The sequence below is a fragment of the Ranitomeya variabilis genome, chromosome 2 (genome assembly GCF_051348905.1).
Source record: "Ranitomeya variabilis isolate aRanVar5 chromosome 2, aRanVar5.hap1, whole genome shotgun sequence".
Lineage (NCBI taxonomy): Eukaryota > Metazoa > Chordata > Amphibia > Anura > Dendrobatidae > Ranitomeya > Ranitomeya variabilis.
Genome location: NC_135233.1, coordinates 100,332,471 through 100,351,589, shown reverse-complemented (window position 1 = coordinate 100,351,589; position 19,119 = coordinate 100,332,471). Strand labels below are relative to the sequence as shown.

The window sequence follows — 19,119 nt, the reverse complement described above, 5'->3', positions numbered from 1 at the left end:
TATTTGCCCATTCCTCAAGGCAAAACTGCTCCAGCTCCTTCAAGTTAGATGATTTCCTTGGATGAACAGCAATCTTCAAGTCTGACCACAGATTATCTATTGGATTAAGGTTTGTGCTTTGACTAGGCCTCTCCAAAACATTTACCCTTAAACCACACCAGTGTTGCTTTAGCAGTATGCTTTGGGTCACTGTCTTGATGGAAGGTCAACCTCCATCCCAGTCGCAAATCATTGACATATAGAAAAAGGTATTGCTATAGTATATCTGTGTATTTTGCACCATCCATCTTTCCCTTGACTCGGACCATTTTCCCTGTGCCTGCTGCCAAAAAACATCCCCATATCATGATGCTGCCACCCCGTTTCACTGTGGGGATGGTGTTCTTGGGGTGATAAGCTGTGTTAGTTTGGCGCCAGACATAGCACTTTCCTTGGTGGCCAAAAAGTTCAATTTTGGTCTCATCTGACCTCAGCACCTTCATCCATATATTTGGGGAGTCTCCCACGTCTTTTGGCAAACTCAAAATGCGCCTTACAATTTGTGTGTGTAAGTAAAGGCTTTTTTCTGTCCACTCTTCCATAAATGCCATCTCTATGGAGTGTATGGCTTATTGTGATCATATGGACAGATACAGTACTTCAGTCTCTGCTTGGGAACTCTGCAGCTCCTTCAAGGTTACCTTTGGTCTCTGTGCTGCCTCTCTGATTAATGACCTCCTTGCCCGGGCTGAGAGTTTTGGTGGGCGGCCCTCTCTTAGCAGGTTTGTTGTTGTACCATGTTCTTTCCATTTGACGATAATGGATTTGATGGTGTTCTGGGAATCATCAGAGATTGGGATATTTTTTTTTTTTAACCCAACCCATGATTTGTACTTCTCAACAACTTTGTCCCTGACTTGTTTGTAGATCTCCTTGGTCTTCATGGTGTTTGATTAGTGGTGGCCTTTGCTTAACCCCTTTCTGACCTCGGATAGTACGTCCGAGGTCAGAACCCCCGCTTTGATGCAGGGCTCCGGCGCTGAGCCCGCATCAAAGCTGGGACATGTCAGCTGTTTTGAACAGCTGACATGTGCCCGCAATAGCGGCGGGTGAAATCGCGATTCACCCGCCGCTATCAACTAGTTAAATGCTGCTGTCAAACGCAGACAGCGGCATTTAACCGGAGCTTGCAGCCGGACGGCCGGAAATGATCGCATCGCCGACCTCCGTCACATGATCGGGGGTCAGCGATGCTTCTGCAGAGTAACCATAGAGGTCCTTGAGACCTCTATGGTTACTGATTGCTGGTCGGCGCTCATAGCACACCTGCATTTCTGCTGCATAGCAGCGATCTGATGATCACTGCTATGTAGCAGAGCCGATCGCGTTGTGCCAGCTTCTAGCCTCCCAGGGAGGCTATTGAAGCATGGCAAAAGTAAAAAAAAAAAGTTAAAAAAGTGAAAAAAAATAAAAAAAAATATAAAAGTTTAAATCACCCCCCTTTCGCCCCATTCAAAACAAATCAATAAAAAAAAAATCAAACCTACACATATTTGGTATCACCACGTTCAGAATCGCCCGATCTATCAATAAAAAAAAAGCATTAACCTGATCGCTAAACGGCGTAGCGAGAAAAAAAATTAGAAACGCCTGAATTACTTTTTTTTTGGTCGCCGCGATATTGCATTAAAATGCAATAACGGGCGATCAAAAGAATGCATCTGCACCGAAATGGTATCATTAAAAACGCCAGCTCGGCACGCAAAAAATAAGCCCTCAACCGACCCCAGATCATGAAAAATGGAGACGCTACGAGTATCGGAAAAGGGCGCAATTTTTTTTTTTTTTTTTTAAAGCAAAGTTTGGAATTTGTTTTCACCACTTAGATAAAAATAACCTAGTCATGTTAGGTGTCTATGAACTCATACTGACCTGGAGAATCATAATGGCAGGTCAGTTGTAGCATTTAGGGAACCTAGCAAAAAAGCCAAGAAAAAAACAAGTGTGGGGCTGCACTTTTTTTGCAATTTCACCGCACTTGGAATTTCTTCCCGTTTTCTAGTACACGACATGCTAAAACAAATGATGTAGTTCAAAAATACAACTTGTTTCGCAAAAAATAAGCCCTCACATGGCCATATTGACGGAAAAATAAAAAAGTTATGGCTCTGGGAAGGAGGGGAGCAAAAAACGAACACGGAAAAATGGAAAATCCCAAGGTCATGAAGGGGTTAATGGTGCTGCAGCCTCTCTGGATTTTCAGAAAAGGTGAAGTGTATATACTGACAGCCATGTGACACTTAGATTGCACACAGGGGGACTTGCTTTCACTAAGTATGTGACTTATGAAGGTGATTGCTTGCTTCAGAAATTTTTAGAGCCTTCATCGCAAAAGGGGTGAATACATATGCACAGGCTAATTTTTAACTATTTGATCCCATACATTTACTTTATGCCTATATTTTTCTCACTTCACTTCACCAACTTAGACTATTTAGTGCTGATGCATCACACACAAATCAGATTACAAAAATATTTAAACACAGGTTGTAATGTAACAAAATAGGCAAAAAGCCAAGGAGAGTGACGCTTTCGCAAGCCATTGTATCACAAATCCCCTTCTCTACAGTTGTGCAAAGGGACCACAAAGTCATGGCTTCATACGTTTGCCAAATTTTATACGATGCATATTTTTCCATACATTGATACAACTATGAGATGCACAGTGACGGATCGCTAAACACGACCATGGTTTTGCACTGTTCAAAGAAATTTCAACATATAAAAATTTCCTGATAGGATGAATAGACATTCCATATGTAGAGCTACAGCGGCTAATGGAACAGTGTTTGGTGCTTAAATCTGCAATATTGAAGAAAGAAGATGCGGCACTCACCAGTTCGAATTAATGGGAAAAAGACCTTTATTCCATTCCTTGGGATTAGGACTAAAACATGATGTGCAGGTTACAGAGGCTGCAGGGAGAGGCAGAGTGGGCACTGCCCCTAGATTTATGATGAGCTAAGGGGACTGAAGACGCGGCACAATCACTCATTCCTGTGATAAAACAGGCAGGGTAATGTTTGATCTCCCAAAAAGAATCAGCTGAGATCCCATTCTGTCATGTCTGTATACTGGTTTCCTCTTCTGGCCAGGAATTGTGGATATGGCGACTATAGTCCTACATGGCGATTATACAGTACATAGCAGGGACACATTCACAAGATTATCTCAACACCGGAACATTTTTTAATAGTGGCACTTATTATTATTTAAAGATCTATTGATTAAAATATACTTTGTTGGTGAGACAACCCTTTTCAAAGTACTTTAAGAGAAAGCTAAATAGCAAAATATAGACACTTACCCTGGCACCTAGCTTCACAATGGCTACGTGTTCACGACCTGAAGAATCTTCAATTTTTAATTTGATTGCACTGAATTCAGTATCTACAAATAATAATCTAAAAAAATGAAAAAAGTGAAATATCTGAGAACACCCCAGCTTTATTGCCTTTTAACACTAGCAAAAAATATACCATAATTATTAAGAAAAATGGACAAACCATTTCTTGACAATAACTACATAAACAATTTGAACGGTCCTTCATAAGAACATGTATAAAAGACTTTCCAGAGTGTTTTACCGTGACTATGTATTTTCTCATGGTTATTCTCACCTTCCGACGGCCTCCGATCTCCTCAGCGGCGCTCCCGGTGGCTTCCGTTCCCATGGATGCATTGCGCGAAGGACCTTTGTGACGTCACGGACACGTGACCGCGACATCATCCCAGGTCCTTCGCACAATGCATCCCTAGGAACGGAAGCCGCCATGTGCACCGCTGAGAGGCGGGAGGACTCCGGGGGCCATCGGAAGGTAAGTATATCAATATATATATATATTTTTTTAACGGAAATATGGTTCCCAAGGGACTGGAGGGGAGTCTCCTCTCCTCCAGACCCCGCGAATATGAAGCGCTCATTTTACGCATGGTGGGCTTAGCCACATGCGTAAAGTGAGCGTTTCAATGCATTCCTATGTGTGTGGAATCGCCGCGATTCCGCACAAAGAATGAGCATGCTGCGTATTTTTCCACGATGCGATTCCGCCGCGGAAAAATACGCAGCATTAGAACAGCATTGTGGAATCCCATTGAATTCAATGGACTGTGTTGTGCATGCGTTTTCGAGGCGAAAAAATGCGGCAAAAACGCATACAATCCGCAACATGTGCACATAGCCTTACACCGGTATTCTGATGTTAATAGCTTTGAACAGTTGCAAAATTTTGGTGCAACTGAAGGCTGTGGTAAAATTTTGAGATAATTGGTGTTCTTACGCCATTTTTGCCCAGCTCTGATAGAGTTGGTCGAGCAGGGAAGGACTGGGGTGGGATGAGCAGTGGCATTTGCTACTCCACAAACCATATTCCAGCAGTGATTGGAGAAGGATTTGTGGCAAGGTGCACACAGAGGCGCACGCCACTCATCTGACACTCCTGATTTATGAAAAAGTATAAGTCTGATACATCTGATTCCAACACACTTCCTCATCAAGACTGGCATTTTTCATGGAACACACATGACCGGTGTCCAGAACACACATGACTGGCAGCGGTAGCCAAAACACACAAGACCGGCGTCGGCATCCAGGACACACATGACCGCCGGCGGCGTCCAGGACACACATGACCGCCGGCGGCGTCCAGAACACATATGACCGCCGGCAGCGTCCAGAACACACGACCACCGGCGGCGTCCAGAACACACATGGCCGCCGGCGGCATCCAGAACACACATAACTGCCGGCGGCGTCCAGAACACACATAACTGCCGGCGGCGTCCAGAACACACGACAGCCGGTGGCGTCCAGAACACATATGACCGCCGGCGGTGTCCAGAACATCCATGACCAGTTTACACACAGTAATTTGCATGGCAATATTGCAGATGTAAACATACAACTGCAGTTAAGTCTACTGGTATCTACATATTTTGCCCGGATGCAGCTGCTCTAAATGCCCTGTATCAAGAGATTTCACTGCTGTTTGCCCAAGTCTGAACAATGTAATTAAGTTTCAGATGAGCTAATTTAAATGAGATTAAACTTTGACAGACATATTTGCATTGTAAATGTGAAAGCGTGTTTGCAGTTTCTAATAAACATTTTAAAGTATAAATTATTTGAATTATTACAGAGGGCAAAATACATTGTTCATTAGGCTCTGGCATGCCCTATACCAGCGCTGTGGGGAGCACAACACTGAAAAAATTTTTTTTACTATCATGAAGTTTTAGACCATGTTCTCTGGCCGGGTTTCTTCTTTCTTCTACATTTTGTCAGATTTTTGGTAGAGGAACGGCTAACGAAAATCTTGCAGTCAGGAAAAGGTTATCAGATATTATGTAGGAAAAAAGGCAGACAGAGTGATGAAGATTTGCAGAAAAGATAGAGAGGAACATATATTATTGCAATAATGTCAGAATTTGGTGTTAAAAAAAAAGTCATAGATTATGGCAAACGCCATTTCTGAGCCATAGTTTGTAACTTTTATGAATTTTCTCTGCTGATCTTGCCACTTTCAGAAAAAGTGGACAGAGCATAGCGCAAGCGGGGCAGAATGCTAAGCACCATGCAACAAATTTATTTTGGTGTACGTCAGAAATCGGCTGGTGTAGGTTTTTATTTCTGGTGCTCGAACAGTATCAAACTAATTTTATTAAAGGGAAACTGCCACCAAGCTTTTACAAATTAATCTGAGAGCAGCATGGTGTAGAGACAGAGACCCTGATTCCAGTAATCCATCACTTACTGGGCAGCTTACCATAGTTTTGATAAAATCACAGTATTATCATCAGGAGATTACCACTAGAGGACCAGTAAACCTGCTGCCATGTTGTTTTCCATATTCATGAGCTCTGTATAGCCCTGCCCCCCACCACTGATTGGCTTCTATTTGTGTACACTCTGCATAGGCAGAAAGCTATCAATCAGTGGTGGGAGCGGAGTTATACAGAGCTCATGAATATGGGGGACTACATGGCAGCAGGTTTACTAGTCTTCTAAGGTTAGAACCACTGCTGTATCAGCAGGAGATTATCAAAAATACAACAACCAGCTCAATAAGTGTCAGATCACTGGAATTAGGGTCTCTGTCTCTAGATTATTTTGCACTCAAATTACACAGTAAGAAAAAGTTAGCAGATTCCTTTTTAAAAGAGTGCAGTAGAGAGGTTAGATACTACACAGATGTGCTGTTCCAGCTCTGTACACTGTGTACCTCTGGCCACAGAACCTTCTAACAGCTGGTCAGTGCGGGTGACGAGTGTCAGACCCCCACATATCTGATATTGATCAACAATTCTCATGAGAATCACGATGCTAATGATGTTTCTGAGCATTCAAACATCAAGCAGATGTGATGGAACAATTATCCATTAACATTAATGTGCTGGGTAACAACCACAAGTTCTCATACACGTGTGCACTCTGCTGCTACAAATGTCTTCCAAGATTCCTGTAGGTAAAGCGTGTCTACTGCCCGCTCCTATGTTGGGATGGAATTTTTTACACTTGTGTGTCATAATAATTGTGAGGAGCCGATCAGCCATACTGTTGTGATATAGGTGACAGAATCATGACAGGTCAAAATATCTAACAGAGGAAGCAGATTCTCCAGACATACTTATCCCAGCCTAAGTTCTCGATGTCCTTAACAAGGGAGGAATAATACTGTGGAGCAGGTGACGCGTCTATGGAATTTGTGTTCTTCAGAGCCGCATCCTGAAATAGAACATTGTTCAGATTGTGTTTCAGTTTAAGGCAGTTATGGAGGATTTCTACACATATCTCAGACTGGTAGTTTCAAAAGTACACCCCTGTAGAGGCATAAAAAGCCCAAAACTTCCCAAGTTAAGGAAAAAAAAAAAGTATACTGTAAAGTATAAGGATCATTTTTAATGGAAAATTCAATGGAGAGAAAAAAAAAAGTATATCGATGTGATGTACTGTACTAAAGTGGTGGAGTGCAATATACAGTCACGATGATGCACCATAACGTTATAAATACTATATTACTGAAAAAACTGCTTATACCGCTTCCTAACATAGCAAAATGACAAAAAGCTTTATGTTGGTTTCGCATGTACGATGTGTACTCAGGGGCTAAGAAACAAACTACACAGGTAGATATAGCTGTCAGTCAGGTGGGCGGGGACTGAATACATCGGACTCATCCGCTCTCTCAGGATCGGGAGACACATAAAATGCACATTTTAATATCAGGATTGCACAGTCATTCTGACATGGGTTTTCAAAGTAAAAAGGCTAATCTCATCAGGTCTAAGAGATTTATTAAATAATGTGTGCAGTTTAGATTGTGAAATTTGGTGACAGATCAGCTTTAAACTTCTCTTATGTAACGGGGAACTAGGTCCCATCTAGGCTACATTTGCTTTGCCCTGATAGTGAAAATAGCCTCTAAGGCCTAATAGCGCTGCAATACAGAATGTGACTTGTACCTGTGGTGAAATAGCACAACTATTTTACAACTATATTTTGCTGCAAATAAAGTCAATTGCAGAAGTCAAATGAACTGGGAAGTGACACGTGCAACTTGAGAAAAGCAAAAGAAAATCCAACACATTTGCGACTTTGTGTGGATACATCCAATGCTGTAATCTGTCACTGCGATTTCATGGCCGCGCCCCACGTCACCGTGTGACCCTAAGCCTAAATGATCATTGGGAGAATCAGGTCTGACGCTATAAGACGACAAATGGGCAATATTCTCAACACCTGCTCTTCCTTATTGTGGTAAAGTAAACCATTAAACAATATAACTCCTTTTATTAATATATGTGATAACATTATACAAAAATGTATGTTACATGCCTGCCAAGCTAAATCATACAGATCAGTGCTACTTACCAATATAGTCTTTAACTCCATCATAAAGCTGCTCAGAGTTGGACTGTGCTGTAACCTCTTCAGGAAGAAAAAATAGAAAGAAAGATTTTTATAAAGATTCCATAGAAAGTATTTGTCCAAAATATCATAACGTGTTCTACATAAAGATGTTAAACTACTATGATATAACAAAAAAAGATAATTCACAAAGTCATCAAACTATACATGTGTTTAAAAAGTAACTAAACCTTTTGTTTTTCATTTAACCCCATCAGGCTTGCTCCAATCTCAGCACTTTAACTCCTTTGCAGGCTGATGTCAATAATGACAGAGGCATGTGAGAAGTCTGACAGAGGGAGATCGCTCCCTCTGTCAGCCTTTCAGCTTTCCCCAAAGCAAAGCACCATCATGGGGTGCCAATGGCTGCTATGGCAACAATGAGCCATAACAATGGATGCAAGTCAGTCTATCAGATTCATACAGTGGCGGGGTGGTCCTAGAGCCTGTCAAACACGGACAGGATAGATAATGCACCACTCTACGTAAGTAGTTCAGTGTATTATCAATGCGATTAAAGAATCACACACTCAAGTCCCCTGGTGGGACCAGCAATATATACATACATATACATACATATACACATACATACACTGCTCAAAAAAAATAAAGGGAACACTAAAATGCCACGTCCTAGATATCTCTGAATGAAATATTCCAGTTGCAAATTTTTATTCATTGTATAGTTGAAAGTGTTGAGAACAATAAAACATAATTATCAATGTAAATCAAAATGACTAGCCCATGGAGGTCTGGATTTGGAATTAAACTCAAAATCAAAGTGGAAAATCAAATTACAGGCTAATCCAACTTCAGTGGAAATGCTTGATAACAAGGAAAAGATGCTCAGTATTGTGTATGGCCTCCACGTTCCTTTATGACCTCCCTACTGTATAACGCCAGGGCACGCTCCTGATAAGGCGGTGGATGGTCTCCAGAGGGATCTACTCACAGGCCTATACTAAAGCATCCGCCAACTCCTGGACAGTCTGTGGTGCAACGTGATGTTGGTGGATGGAGCGAGACATGATGTCCCAGATGTGCTCAATCGGATTCAGGTCTGGGGAACAGGCGGGCCAGTCCATAACTTCAATGCCTTCATCTTGCAGGAACTGCTTATACACTCCAGCCACATGAGGTCGGGCTTTGTCCTGCATTAGGAAGAACCCAGGGCCAACCGCACCAGCATATGGTCTGAAAAGGGGTCTGAGGATCTCATGTCGGTACCTAATGGCAGTCAGGCTACCTCTGGTGAGCACATGAAGGGCTGTACGGCCCTCCAAAGAAATTCCACCCCATACCATTACTGACCCACTGCCAAAACAGTCATGCTGAAGGATGTTGCAGGCAGCAGATCGCTCTCCATGGGGTCTCCAGACTCTGTCACATCTGTCACATGTGCTCAGTGTGAAACTGCTTTCATCTGTGAAGTGCAAAGGGCGCCAGTGGCAAATTTGCCAATCCTGGTGCTCTGTGGCAAATGTCAAGCCTCCTGCACGGTGTTCGGCTGTAAGCACAACCCCCATCTGTGGACGTCGGGCACTCAGACCATCCGCATGGAGTTGGTTTCTACCCGTTTGTGCAGACACATGTACATTTGTGGCCTGCTGGAGGTCATTTTACAGGGCTCTGGCAGTGCTCCTCCTGTTCCTCCTTGCATAAATGTGGAGGTAGCGGTCCTGCTGCTGGGTTGTTGCCCTCCTACGGCCTCCTCCATGTCTCCTGGTGTACTGGCCTGTCTCCTGGTAGCGCCTCCAGCCTCGGCACACTACGCTGACAGACACAGCAAACCTTCTTGCCACAGGTCGCATTGATGTGTCATCCTGGATGAGCTGCACTACCTGAGCCACTTGTGTGGGTTGTAGAGTCCATCTCATGCTACCATGAGTGTGAAAGCACAACATTCAAAAGTGACCAAAACATCAGCCAGAAAGCATTGGTACTGAGATGTGGTCTGTGGTCCCCACCTGCAGAACCACTCCTTTATTGACTGTGTCTTGATAATTGCCAATAATTTCCATCTGTTGTCTATTCCATTTGCACAAAAGCATGTGAAATTGACTGTCAAACAGTGTTGCTTCCTAAGTGGACAGTTTGATTTCACAGAAGTTTGATTTACTTGGAGTTATATTCTGTTGTTTAAGAGATATACAGTATAATATATATATATATATATATATATATATATATATATATATATATATATATATATATATATATATATATATATATATATATATATACACACACACACACACGCGCACACAGACCTGTACTATAAAATTATATTATTTATCCCCCATCCCTCCTAGGTGGTTGCCATTAAAAACTTAGCCAGAATTGTTGTTTTCTGTTCAACTTGCCTTAGAAAAAATGAAATAAAATAAGTGAACAAGTGATAAAACAAAATAAAAAATGATAGCAATAAAAATTTCAGATCGTTACGCAAAAAACAAGCTCTCTTAAAGTTCCGTACTCAGAAAAGCGAAAAAATTAAAGGTTCTCGCAATATGAAAACAAAAAAAAAAGATTATTTTTTTAAAGTGATTTTCTTTTTCAAAAGGAGTAAAATATAGAAAAGAAACTATAAATTGTGTTTCACCATAATGGTATCACTCGCAGAATAAAGTTAATGAATTCATATTTATTGTTTTTTTGTTCAAACAACATACAAAAGAAAAAATTAATGAAAAGGAATTTAAAAAAGTCATGTCGCAAACAAAATGGTACCAATAAAAACTACAGCTCGACCTTCAAAAAACAAGCCCTCGCACATCATTATCTACAAAAAGAAAAAGAAAGACTGGTTATGGGAATTAGAATATGGTGACCAAAAAAAACTTTTTTTTTTTTTTTTTTAAATGATTTTTTTCTATAGTAGCAAAACCAAAAAAAAACAACAAATTTGGCGTTGTCAGGATTTTATTAAGGCCACAATCACATGTTCAGTATTTGGTCAGCATTTTACATCAGTATTTGTAAGAATAATCCAAGAGTGGGTGAGAAATACAGAAGTGGTGCATATGTTTCTATTATACTTTTCCTCTGATTGTTCCACTCCTGGTTTTGGCTTACAAATCCAGAGGTAAAAATACTGACCAAATACTGAACGTGTGAATGTGGCCTAAATCAGTAACCAGCCTGTGCGACAGAAAATACCTAAAAGTGACATAATTTTAAAAACTACGCCCCACAAAGTGCTCAAAACTGTTGTGCAGCTTCTCTTGAATATACCAATACCCCATATGTCGTGGGAAACTACTGTTTGGGGGCACAGCAAGGCTCAGAAGGGAAGCAGCACCATTTGACTTTTGGAGCACAAAATTGGCTGGAATAGTTAGGGAATACCATGTCGCGCTTGCAGAGCCCCTGATGTGCCTAAACATGGGAAACCCCCAACAAGTGACCCCATTTTGGAAACTACACCTCTTGATGAATTCATCTAGGGGTGTAGTGAGCATTTTTAACCCCTTAGGCAATTCACAGAATTGTAGAACATTGGGCTGAATCAATGGAAAATTACCACTTTTCCACTAAAATGTTGCTTTGGTCCCAAATGGGATAATTGGAGAAAATGAATGGTACAATTTTTTACTTTCTAAAGTACACTAATACCCCCATATGAGGTAGAAAATTACTTTTCAGGAGCAGTGCAAAGCTCAGAATGGAAGGAGCGCCATATTGTAGTGCAGATTTGCAGGAATGGTTTGCGGGTGCCATGTCACATCAGCAGAGACCCTCTGGTACAAGAACAGCAGAAATCCCATCATAAGTAACCCCATTTTACAAACTACACTCCCAATGAATTCAACCAGGGGTGTAGTGAACATATGGGCACATGTGCCTCACAGAATGTTATGCCATTGGGTGTTGAAGAAAGAATAATTACATTTTTACCACTAAAATGTGGTTTGGGCCAAGGATTTTTTATTTTTAAAAGGGCCAATGAAAACAAATAGACTGCATAGTTTTTTGTATAATTTTTCATGAATGGGTTAATACCCCACATGTGATCGGGAAATACTTTTCAAGCACAGTGGAAAGCTCAGAAGGGAAGGAGCGCCATATTATAGTGCAGATTTTACTGTTATGGTTTGCGGGTCCCATGACCCACTGGAAAAGGCCCTGAGGTGTTAAGACAACAGAACCCCCCCAAAAGAGACCCCATTTGACAAATAAAAAACCTTTCAATGAATTCATCTAATGGTGCAGTGATCATATTGACAGCACAAGTGTGTCACATAATTTTACACCATTGGCAGTGAAGGAAAAATAATTACATTTATGCAACAAAAAATAGTTTTAGCCCCAGATTATACATTTTCAAACAAAAAAATGGGTAAAAATGGCACCAAAATTTGTCACACAATTTCTGCTGAACTTGCAATATCCCATGTGTGGCTGCACAGTAGTGCTTAGCCACACGGCGAGACTCGGGAGGGACGGAGCGCTATTTGACTCTCGGAGAACAAATTATCGTACAACAGTTTGCAGACTCCATACACAGAGCCCCTATATGTCAGAAGAGCAAAATCCACCCTCAAGTGACCCTATTTTGAAAATCACACCCCTCTTGGAATTTGTCTACAGGTGTAGTGATGATTTTGACTTAAGGGGTTTTCCAGAAACAAGCAACAGTGGATGTTGCTGATTGAAAATTGCAAATCTGCCATTGTAGTGCCCAGTAGATTGTAGAGCCAAGTACGTTGTAGTGCCCGATACGTTATGCCCAGCTTGTGCTTCTGGAGACATGGATCCTGTAAATTAAGCGGGCTGTTATTGCTAGAGGAATGCCAAACATTTGGAAGCTGAATGTGCTTTAGGCACACTGTGGGGCTCAGAAGGGAGGGGAGCATTTGGATTTGGGAGTGCAGAATTTGCTAAATTTCTTTTGGGGGTGAGGAACTATTTTGCTTTTCCAGAGCCTTTGCACTATCAGTAATGTGGACACCTCCTATATTTCCACTGAAAGATGACGGACCTGAGTAAGGACCCGAGTTGCTTTTTTGTGTATTTAGTTAAAGTTTTTATTGGGAACATTTTACATAACATTTTGGATCACATTTATCCTGAGCTCTACACTGGAGCACTTGAATTTGGATTTCCAGCTAAATCTCAGAATGACACGATTCAGATGAAACCATGATGGACCAATTCACTATAATGAGGAAGCAGGGTAAAGCCCCCTTAGTCAGTGTCTCCAGTAAGTGTGATAATTTTCACAGAGCCATTCAAATCTATGGGTCTATGCACATGTCAGTGTGCTTCCATGAATCGTGTGTCCATGTGCAAAACAAGCAGCACAGTCCATAGTTTTTGCAAGCAGCACAGTCCACAATACGGCCCGCATATGTAGACACTGATGACACACAGATGACAAGTACAGGCATCTGGGTGAAGCCTTACAGTTAGCACTGTTCCCAGGCGCAGTGTGCTAAATCCAACTGTCATCATCGCCGCCCAGTTTCCCTACAATCAACAAGACCAGGCGAAGTGGATGTCAGTTGTATTCCTCACCCACCGTCTGCGTATTTTTAAAATGGCGTGGGGTCCCCTTTATTTTTCTTAACCAGCTGAGGGAAGGCAGACAGCAGGGGGCTGGTATTATTCTGGGAAGTGGCCAATAGCCCTAAAGGTTTCCAGCTTATAATTAACAGCTCACAGCTGTCTGCTTATCCTTTACTGGTTAGTAAAAAGGAGACACACACAAAAAACAATGACATGGGGTCCCCCCTATTTTTTCACTAACCAGAAAAGGCTAAGTAGACAGCTGCAGGCTGATATTGATAGTTTTGGGGTTGATCTCAGCTGTTTTATGTCCGCTTACATCAAGCCCATGGGTTAGTAATGGAGAGGTGTCTATCAGACATCTCCATTACTAACCCCAGTAGTTAAAATGAATAAAGACACACACACACACAGAGAAAAGTCCTTTAATTGTACAAATCACTCCCGGAGAATTAACATTTTTTACCCATTTAGTAACCTAAAAATAAACATTAATTAACCTAAAAATAAACAGAAATAAATACTTGAAATAAATCACTCGTTTGTATTGACTCTATATAATATATGAGATTCACTTTTTGTATTGAAGAACTGAAATAAATTAACTTTTTGATGATATTCTAATTTAGTGAGAAGCACCTGTACTTGAATCACTATGTACAAAGTATATAATGTCACAAATCACTCCCCAACAATTACCCTCTTTTACCCATTTATTAAGATAAGAATAAAAAAATCAAAGGAATCCCTACCTGTGCGGTCATTACTGATGCCACTACATCATCCGGATGTAGGAGAGTTTGGGATCATCGTGGGACCTCCACATTATAGAGTAACGGCAGACAGGTGAGGATTACTTTGAATGTCTATTTTTAGGTTAATAAATGGGTAATAAAGGTTAATTGATTAATCATAAAGGCATTGCAGGACCTTAGGTATCCATGGTTACGACCATTAATATAGTGACAGGTAGGTAGCTAGTTGCTAGTGGTCGTAATCATGGATACCGAAGGTCCTGCAATGCCTTTTTGATCAATCAATGCCTGCACATGAGGAAGGAGACAGAGCGAATATAAAAAAAAATATGCTACATTTCTAATTGGAGGTATTTGCTAATATATAGGGCTTTGCATTAGTACAACGAGAGTCTCTATAGTTCCACGTAAGGACCCAAAAAAGGAAAGACACGGAAGCTGGAAAGTTTCATTAGCAACTAGCTAACTGCCTGTCACTAGATCAGTGGTTGTAACCATGGATACCTAAGGTCCTGCAATGCCTGCACATGAGGAAAGAGAACTGGCGAATCAGAAAACTATACTACAATTTTAATTGGAAAATTTGCTATTATTATTAAACCTACTACATATTGGGATGGGATTTTGGAGACGGGAATACGCCTTTAACTCTTTAATACATAGGGCTTTGCATTAGTACAACAACAGAGTCTCAATAGATCCACATTAGGGCCGAAAGAGCTCAAAATATGATATCATGCCTCTGTTATGGGAAAGAAGGTTCAGAACATGGCCCGTGTTGATGCCACAATGATTTATTGAATAGCCAATTGGTGTTAGGGTACTAGCGGTGTTTAGTAACCCTATAACCGAAAACCTTTTTTCAAAATGGGCCTAATGCTGTATTGCCTGCAAAAAACAAGATAGATATAGATGAGCAATGCAATAAAGTGAGGATTTACGACCAATCGGCATGTTATTTTTGCCTGTACCCTTAGGATGCCTTGACAAGTAAAAGGGCACAATGCTCAGCTTAGAATTTGTGTGGGACACTGCGCACACAGATCCCCACCTATCAACACTTTGGACATATCATCATAACATGTGAAAGTTTTCTGAAATAAAAATTACTTTTAGGTTTAGCTTGGAAATCCTTCTATGTGTGGGTAAGTAAAATTAGAAGATACCTTTCTTGGGCGCTTGAAGGAAGGTCAGTAAAAAGTGATACATAAATGTCTACTCCCCAGATGGAGCCATTAAAAGAAACGGAGCATGTGAAGAGGCCGCTGACACACAGTATCAAAGATCAACTTAAAAGAGATGCAAGAACTAAAATGGAATAGAAGGAAATCTATAGATGAAATTTCCAGCTTCCGCGTCCATCTCAAGTCGTTCTGAAGTCAGTCTTCTACGTGACAAGTTTGCATTCTCCTTTCAGCCACAGTTTAACAAAACTACAAATAAAGGTTTTCACATAAAACTTCATCAACTTTCAATAAATTCAGATATCATGAAGGAATTTACTAAATCTTACAACTATTATGATATACACCCAGTGTCGGATTGGGGCTCACCAGTAACCAACTCCAGGGCCCCACTTTTCAGCACCATGTAAATGTGACATTATCCTCAATCACAAATTTATGTAACAATGAACTGGGTAAATCGTTAAATGATTAAGATGCCACCATTGTTCGTACATAGTGATTCAAGTATACTGTGCCAAGTACTGCTCATATGAGGGTAGTGGCCCACTCCTGCACAGGGGCCCACCGGAGGATTTTCCGGTTCTCCTGTGGGCCAGTCCAAGCCTGTATACACACCTGACGGCCCGATCCTCACTTATATAACTATTGGACAAACGATTTTTCAGCAGACAGACGTTTCTTCCAACCCACCCTACATATCAGCATTCGGCCGAGCACTCATGTGTTTTCTATGGGGAGAGGGGAGTTAGTACCTGCCTGACTACGGCAGCAATTTATCAGCATACAGAGCAAAATCATCTAGCAATTAAATTCACACCACCAGATCCTCATCAACCCAACATTATCTGTCCGGGAAGAGTCATGATGTTCCCAGTTTGTCCGACTTTTATCTAATGCGTATTGGGGACTTCAGACAAGCACAGAAAATCGATACCCATACAGATGTCATGTACCTGCTTCACGATGTGCAGATATCCCTGCAGCACTTTCTTTAACTGCCAACTGCATTCTAACCTGCCAAGAAGTACAGTAGAAAATCTGGTTACAGAACAGTAAGATGGCACCAAAATATAAACTGCCATAGATCAGCATTTCACTAAATACAGTGGATTGCAAAAATATTCACCTCCCTTGGCATTTTTCGTGTTTTGCTACCTCACAACCTAGAATTTCAGTTTTGTAAAGGGTTTGCATCAGTTCATGTAAGGAACACGCCTACAACTGTCAACATTTGTTTTTTTTTTATTGTGAAGCAAACAATAGGACAAAATAACTAAACACTTCCATGTGCGTAACTATTCACCCCCTAAAGTCAGTACTTTGTAGAGTCTCCTTTTGCAGCAATTGCAGCTGAAAGTCGCTTTGTTTAAGTCTCTATAAGCTTTCCACATTTTGTAACTGGGAATTTTGCCCACTCCTCAAGGCAAAAGCTGCTCCAGCTCCTTCAAATTATATGGTTTCCTCTGATGAACAGCTTCAAGTCTGACCACAGATTCTCAATTGGTTTAAGGTTTAGACTTTACACTGTGTTCCAAATTATTATGCAAATTGGATTTAAGTGTCAAAGATTTAATCGTTTTGTTTTTCAAATAAACTCATGGATGGTATTGTGTCTCAGGGCTCAATGGATCACTGAAATCAATCTTAAATACATGTGATAATTAGTTTTCCAGGTGATTCTAATTAAATGAAAACTACTTAAAAATGATGTTCCACATTATTAAGCAGGCCACAGGTTTCAAGCAATATGGGAAATAAAAAGGATCTCTCTGCTGCTGAAAAGTGTTAAATAGTGCAATGCCTTGGACAAGGTTTGAAAACATTAGATATTTCACGAAAACTTAGGAGTGATCATCATACTGTGAAGAGATTTATGAATGAAACAGAGTTCATGCAGATAAAGGCATATTGAGGAAGGTTTCTGCCAGACAAATTCATTGAATTAAGAGAGCAGCTGCCAAAATACCATTACAAAGCAGCAAAAAGTTATTTGAAGTTGCTGGTGCCTCTGGAGTCCCTGAAACCTCAAGGTGTAGGATCCTTCAAAGGCTTGCTTTGGTGCATAAACCTACTATTCGGCCACCCCTAAACAGTGATCACAAGCAGAAATGGTTGTAGTGGGCCCAGACATACATGAAGACTATTTTTCAAGCAGTCTTGTTTACTGATGAGTGTCGAGCAACCCTGGATGGTCCAGATGGATGGAGTAGTGGATGGTTGGTGGATGGCCACCATGTCCCAACAAGGCTGCGACGTCAGCAAGGAGGTTGAGGAGTCATGTTTTGGTCCAGAACAGCTGGTAGGGCCCTTTAAGGTTCATGAAGGTGTGAAAATGACCTCTGCAAAGTGTATAGAGTTTCTGACTGACAACTTTCTTCCATGGTATAAAAAGCAGAAACATGCCTTCAGGAGCAGAAGCATCTTCACGCATGACAATGCACTCATGCTGTCATGCTGCAAAGAATACATCTGAGTCATTGGCTTCTATGGGCATAAAAGGAGATAAACTCATTGTGTGGCCACCATCTTCCCCTGACCTCAACCCTATAGAGAACCTTTGGATTATCATCAAGCAAAAGATCTATGAGAGTGGGAGGCAGTTCACATCAAAACAGCAGCTCTGGGAGGCTATTCTTACTTCATGCAAAGAAATACAAGCAGAAACTCTCCAAAAACTTACAAGTTTAATGGATGCAAGAACTGTGTGGATGATATCAAAGAAGGGTTCCTATGTTAACATGTAACTTGGCCTGTTAGGATGTTTTGGAGTTAAATAGCTTTTTTGTTCAGTGAATGTGACCTCCTAATGCTGCAAATTCTTCAAATGAGCATTTTCAGTTCCTTAAAACATATCAAATGTTTAGAAATGCTACTGTGCCTAATAATTTGGAACAGTGCATTTTGCGTTTTTATTCATTTTAGAGATTATACTGTTATCATTGGGAGGTTTCTTCAATAAAATTCGATGTATACTCTAACGGGTGATGACTTTTATTAGACTGACTGTCATTTGTACCAACCATTTAGGAAAATCCGAGAAAAATGTCATTTGCATAATAATTTGGAACATAGTGTAATTAGGACACTCTAAAACATTTACCTGTTTCCCATTAAACCACTGGAGTGTTGCTTTAGCAGAATGGTTTGGGTCATTGTCTTCTGGGAAGGTGAACCTTCATCCCAGTTTCAAATCACTGACAGACAAACAGGTTTTGCTCAAGAATATCCCTGTATTTCGCACCATCCATCCTCCTCTCAACTTCAACCATTTTCCCTGTACCTGCTGTCAAAAAACATCCCCACAACATGATGCTGCCACCACCATGTTTCACTGTTTGGATGATGCTCTTGGGGTGATGAGCGGTGTTGGTTTGGCGTCAGAAATAGCGCTTTACCTTGGTGGCCAATTTTGTTCTCATCTGACCACAGCACCTTCCTCCATACATTTGGTGAGCCTCCCACGTCTTTTGGCAAACTCAAAGGGAGCCTTACAATTTGTAAGTGGAAGTAAAGCCTTTTTTTCTTTCCAGTCTTCCATAAAGGCCACCTCTACAGAGTTTTCAGCCTATTGTGGCTCTATGGATAAATACTTTAGTCTCTGCTTGCGAACTCTGCAGCTCCTTCAAGGTTACCTTTGGTCTCTGTGCTGCCTCTCTGATTAATGCCCTCCTTGCCCGGGCTGAGAGTTTTGTTAGGCAGACTTCTCTTGGCTGGTTTGTTGTGG

At 41.1% G+C, this 19,119-nt stretch overlaps 1 protein-coding gene across 2 annotated transcripts in view; it reads right to left on the bottom strand.

The window, feature by feature from the left end:
* The window catches only part of FANCL (FA complementation group L), a 105,583-nt gene that overhangs the window by 49,357 nt on the left and 37,107 nt on the right, over window positions 1–19,119 (bottom strand). For both annotated transcript variants that reach the window (XM_077282763.1, XM_077282764.1), the window contains 4 exons: window positions 16,349–16,409; window positions 7,910–7,966; window positions 6,666–6,763; window positions 3,347–3,443 (listed from right to left, as the gene is read on the bottom strand). In XM_077282763.1, coding sequence (XP_077138878.1) covers window positions 3,347–3,443; window positions 6,666–6,763; window positions 7,910–7,966; window positions 16,349–16,409 — 313 coding nt within the window. The remainder of the gene's footprint in view (window positions 1–3,346; window positions 3,444–6,665; window positions 6,764–7,909; window positions 7,967–16,348; window positions 16,410–19,119) is intronic.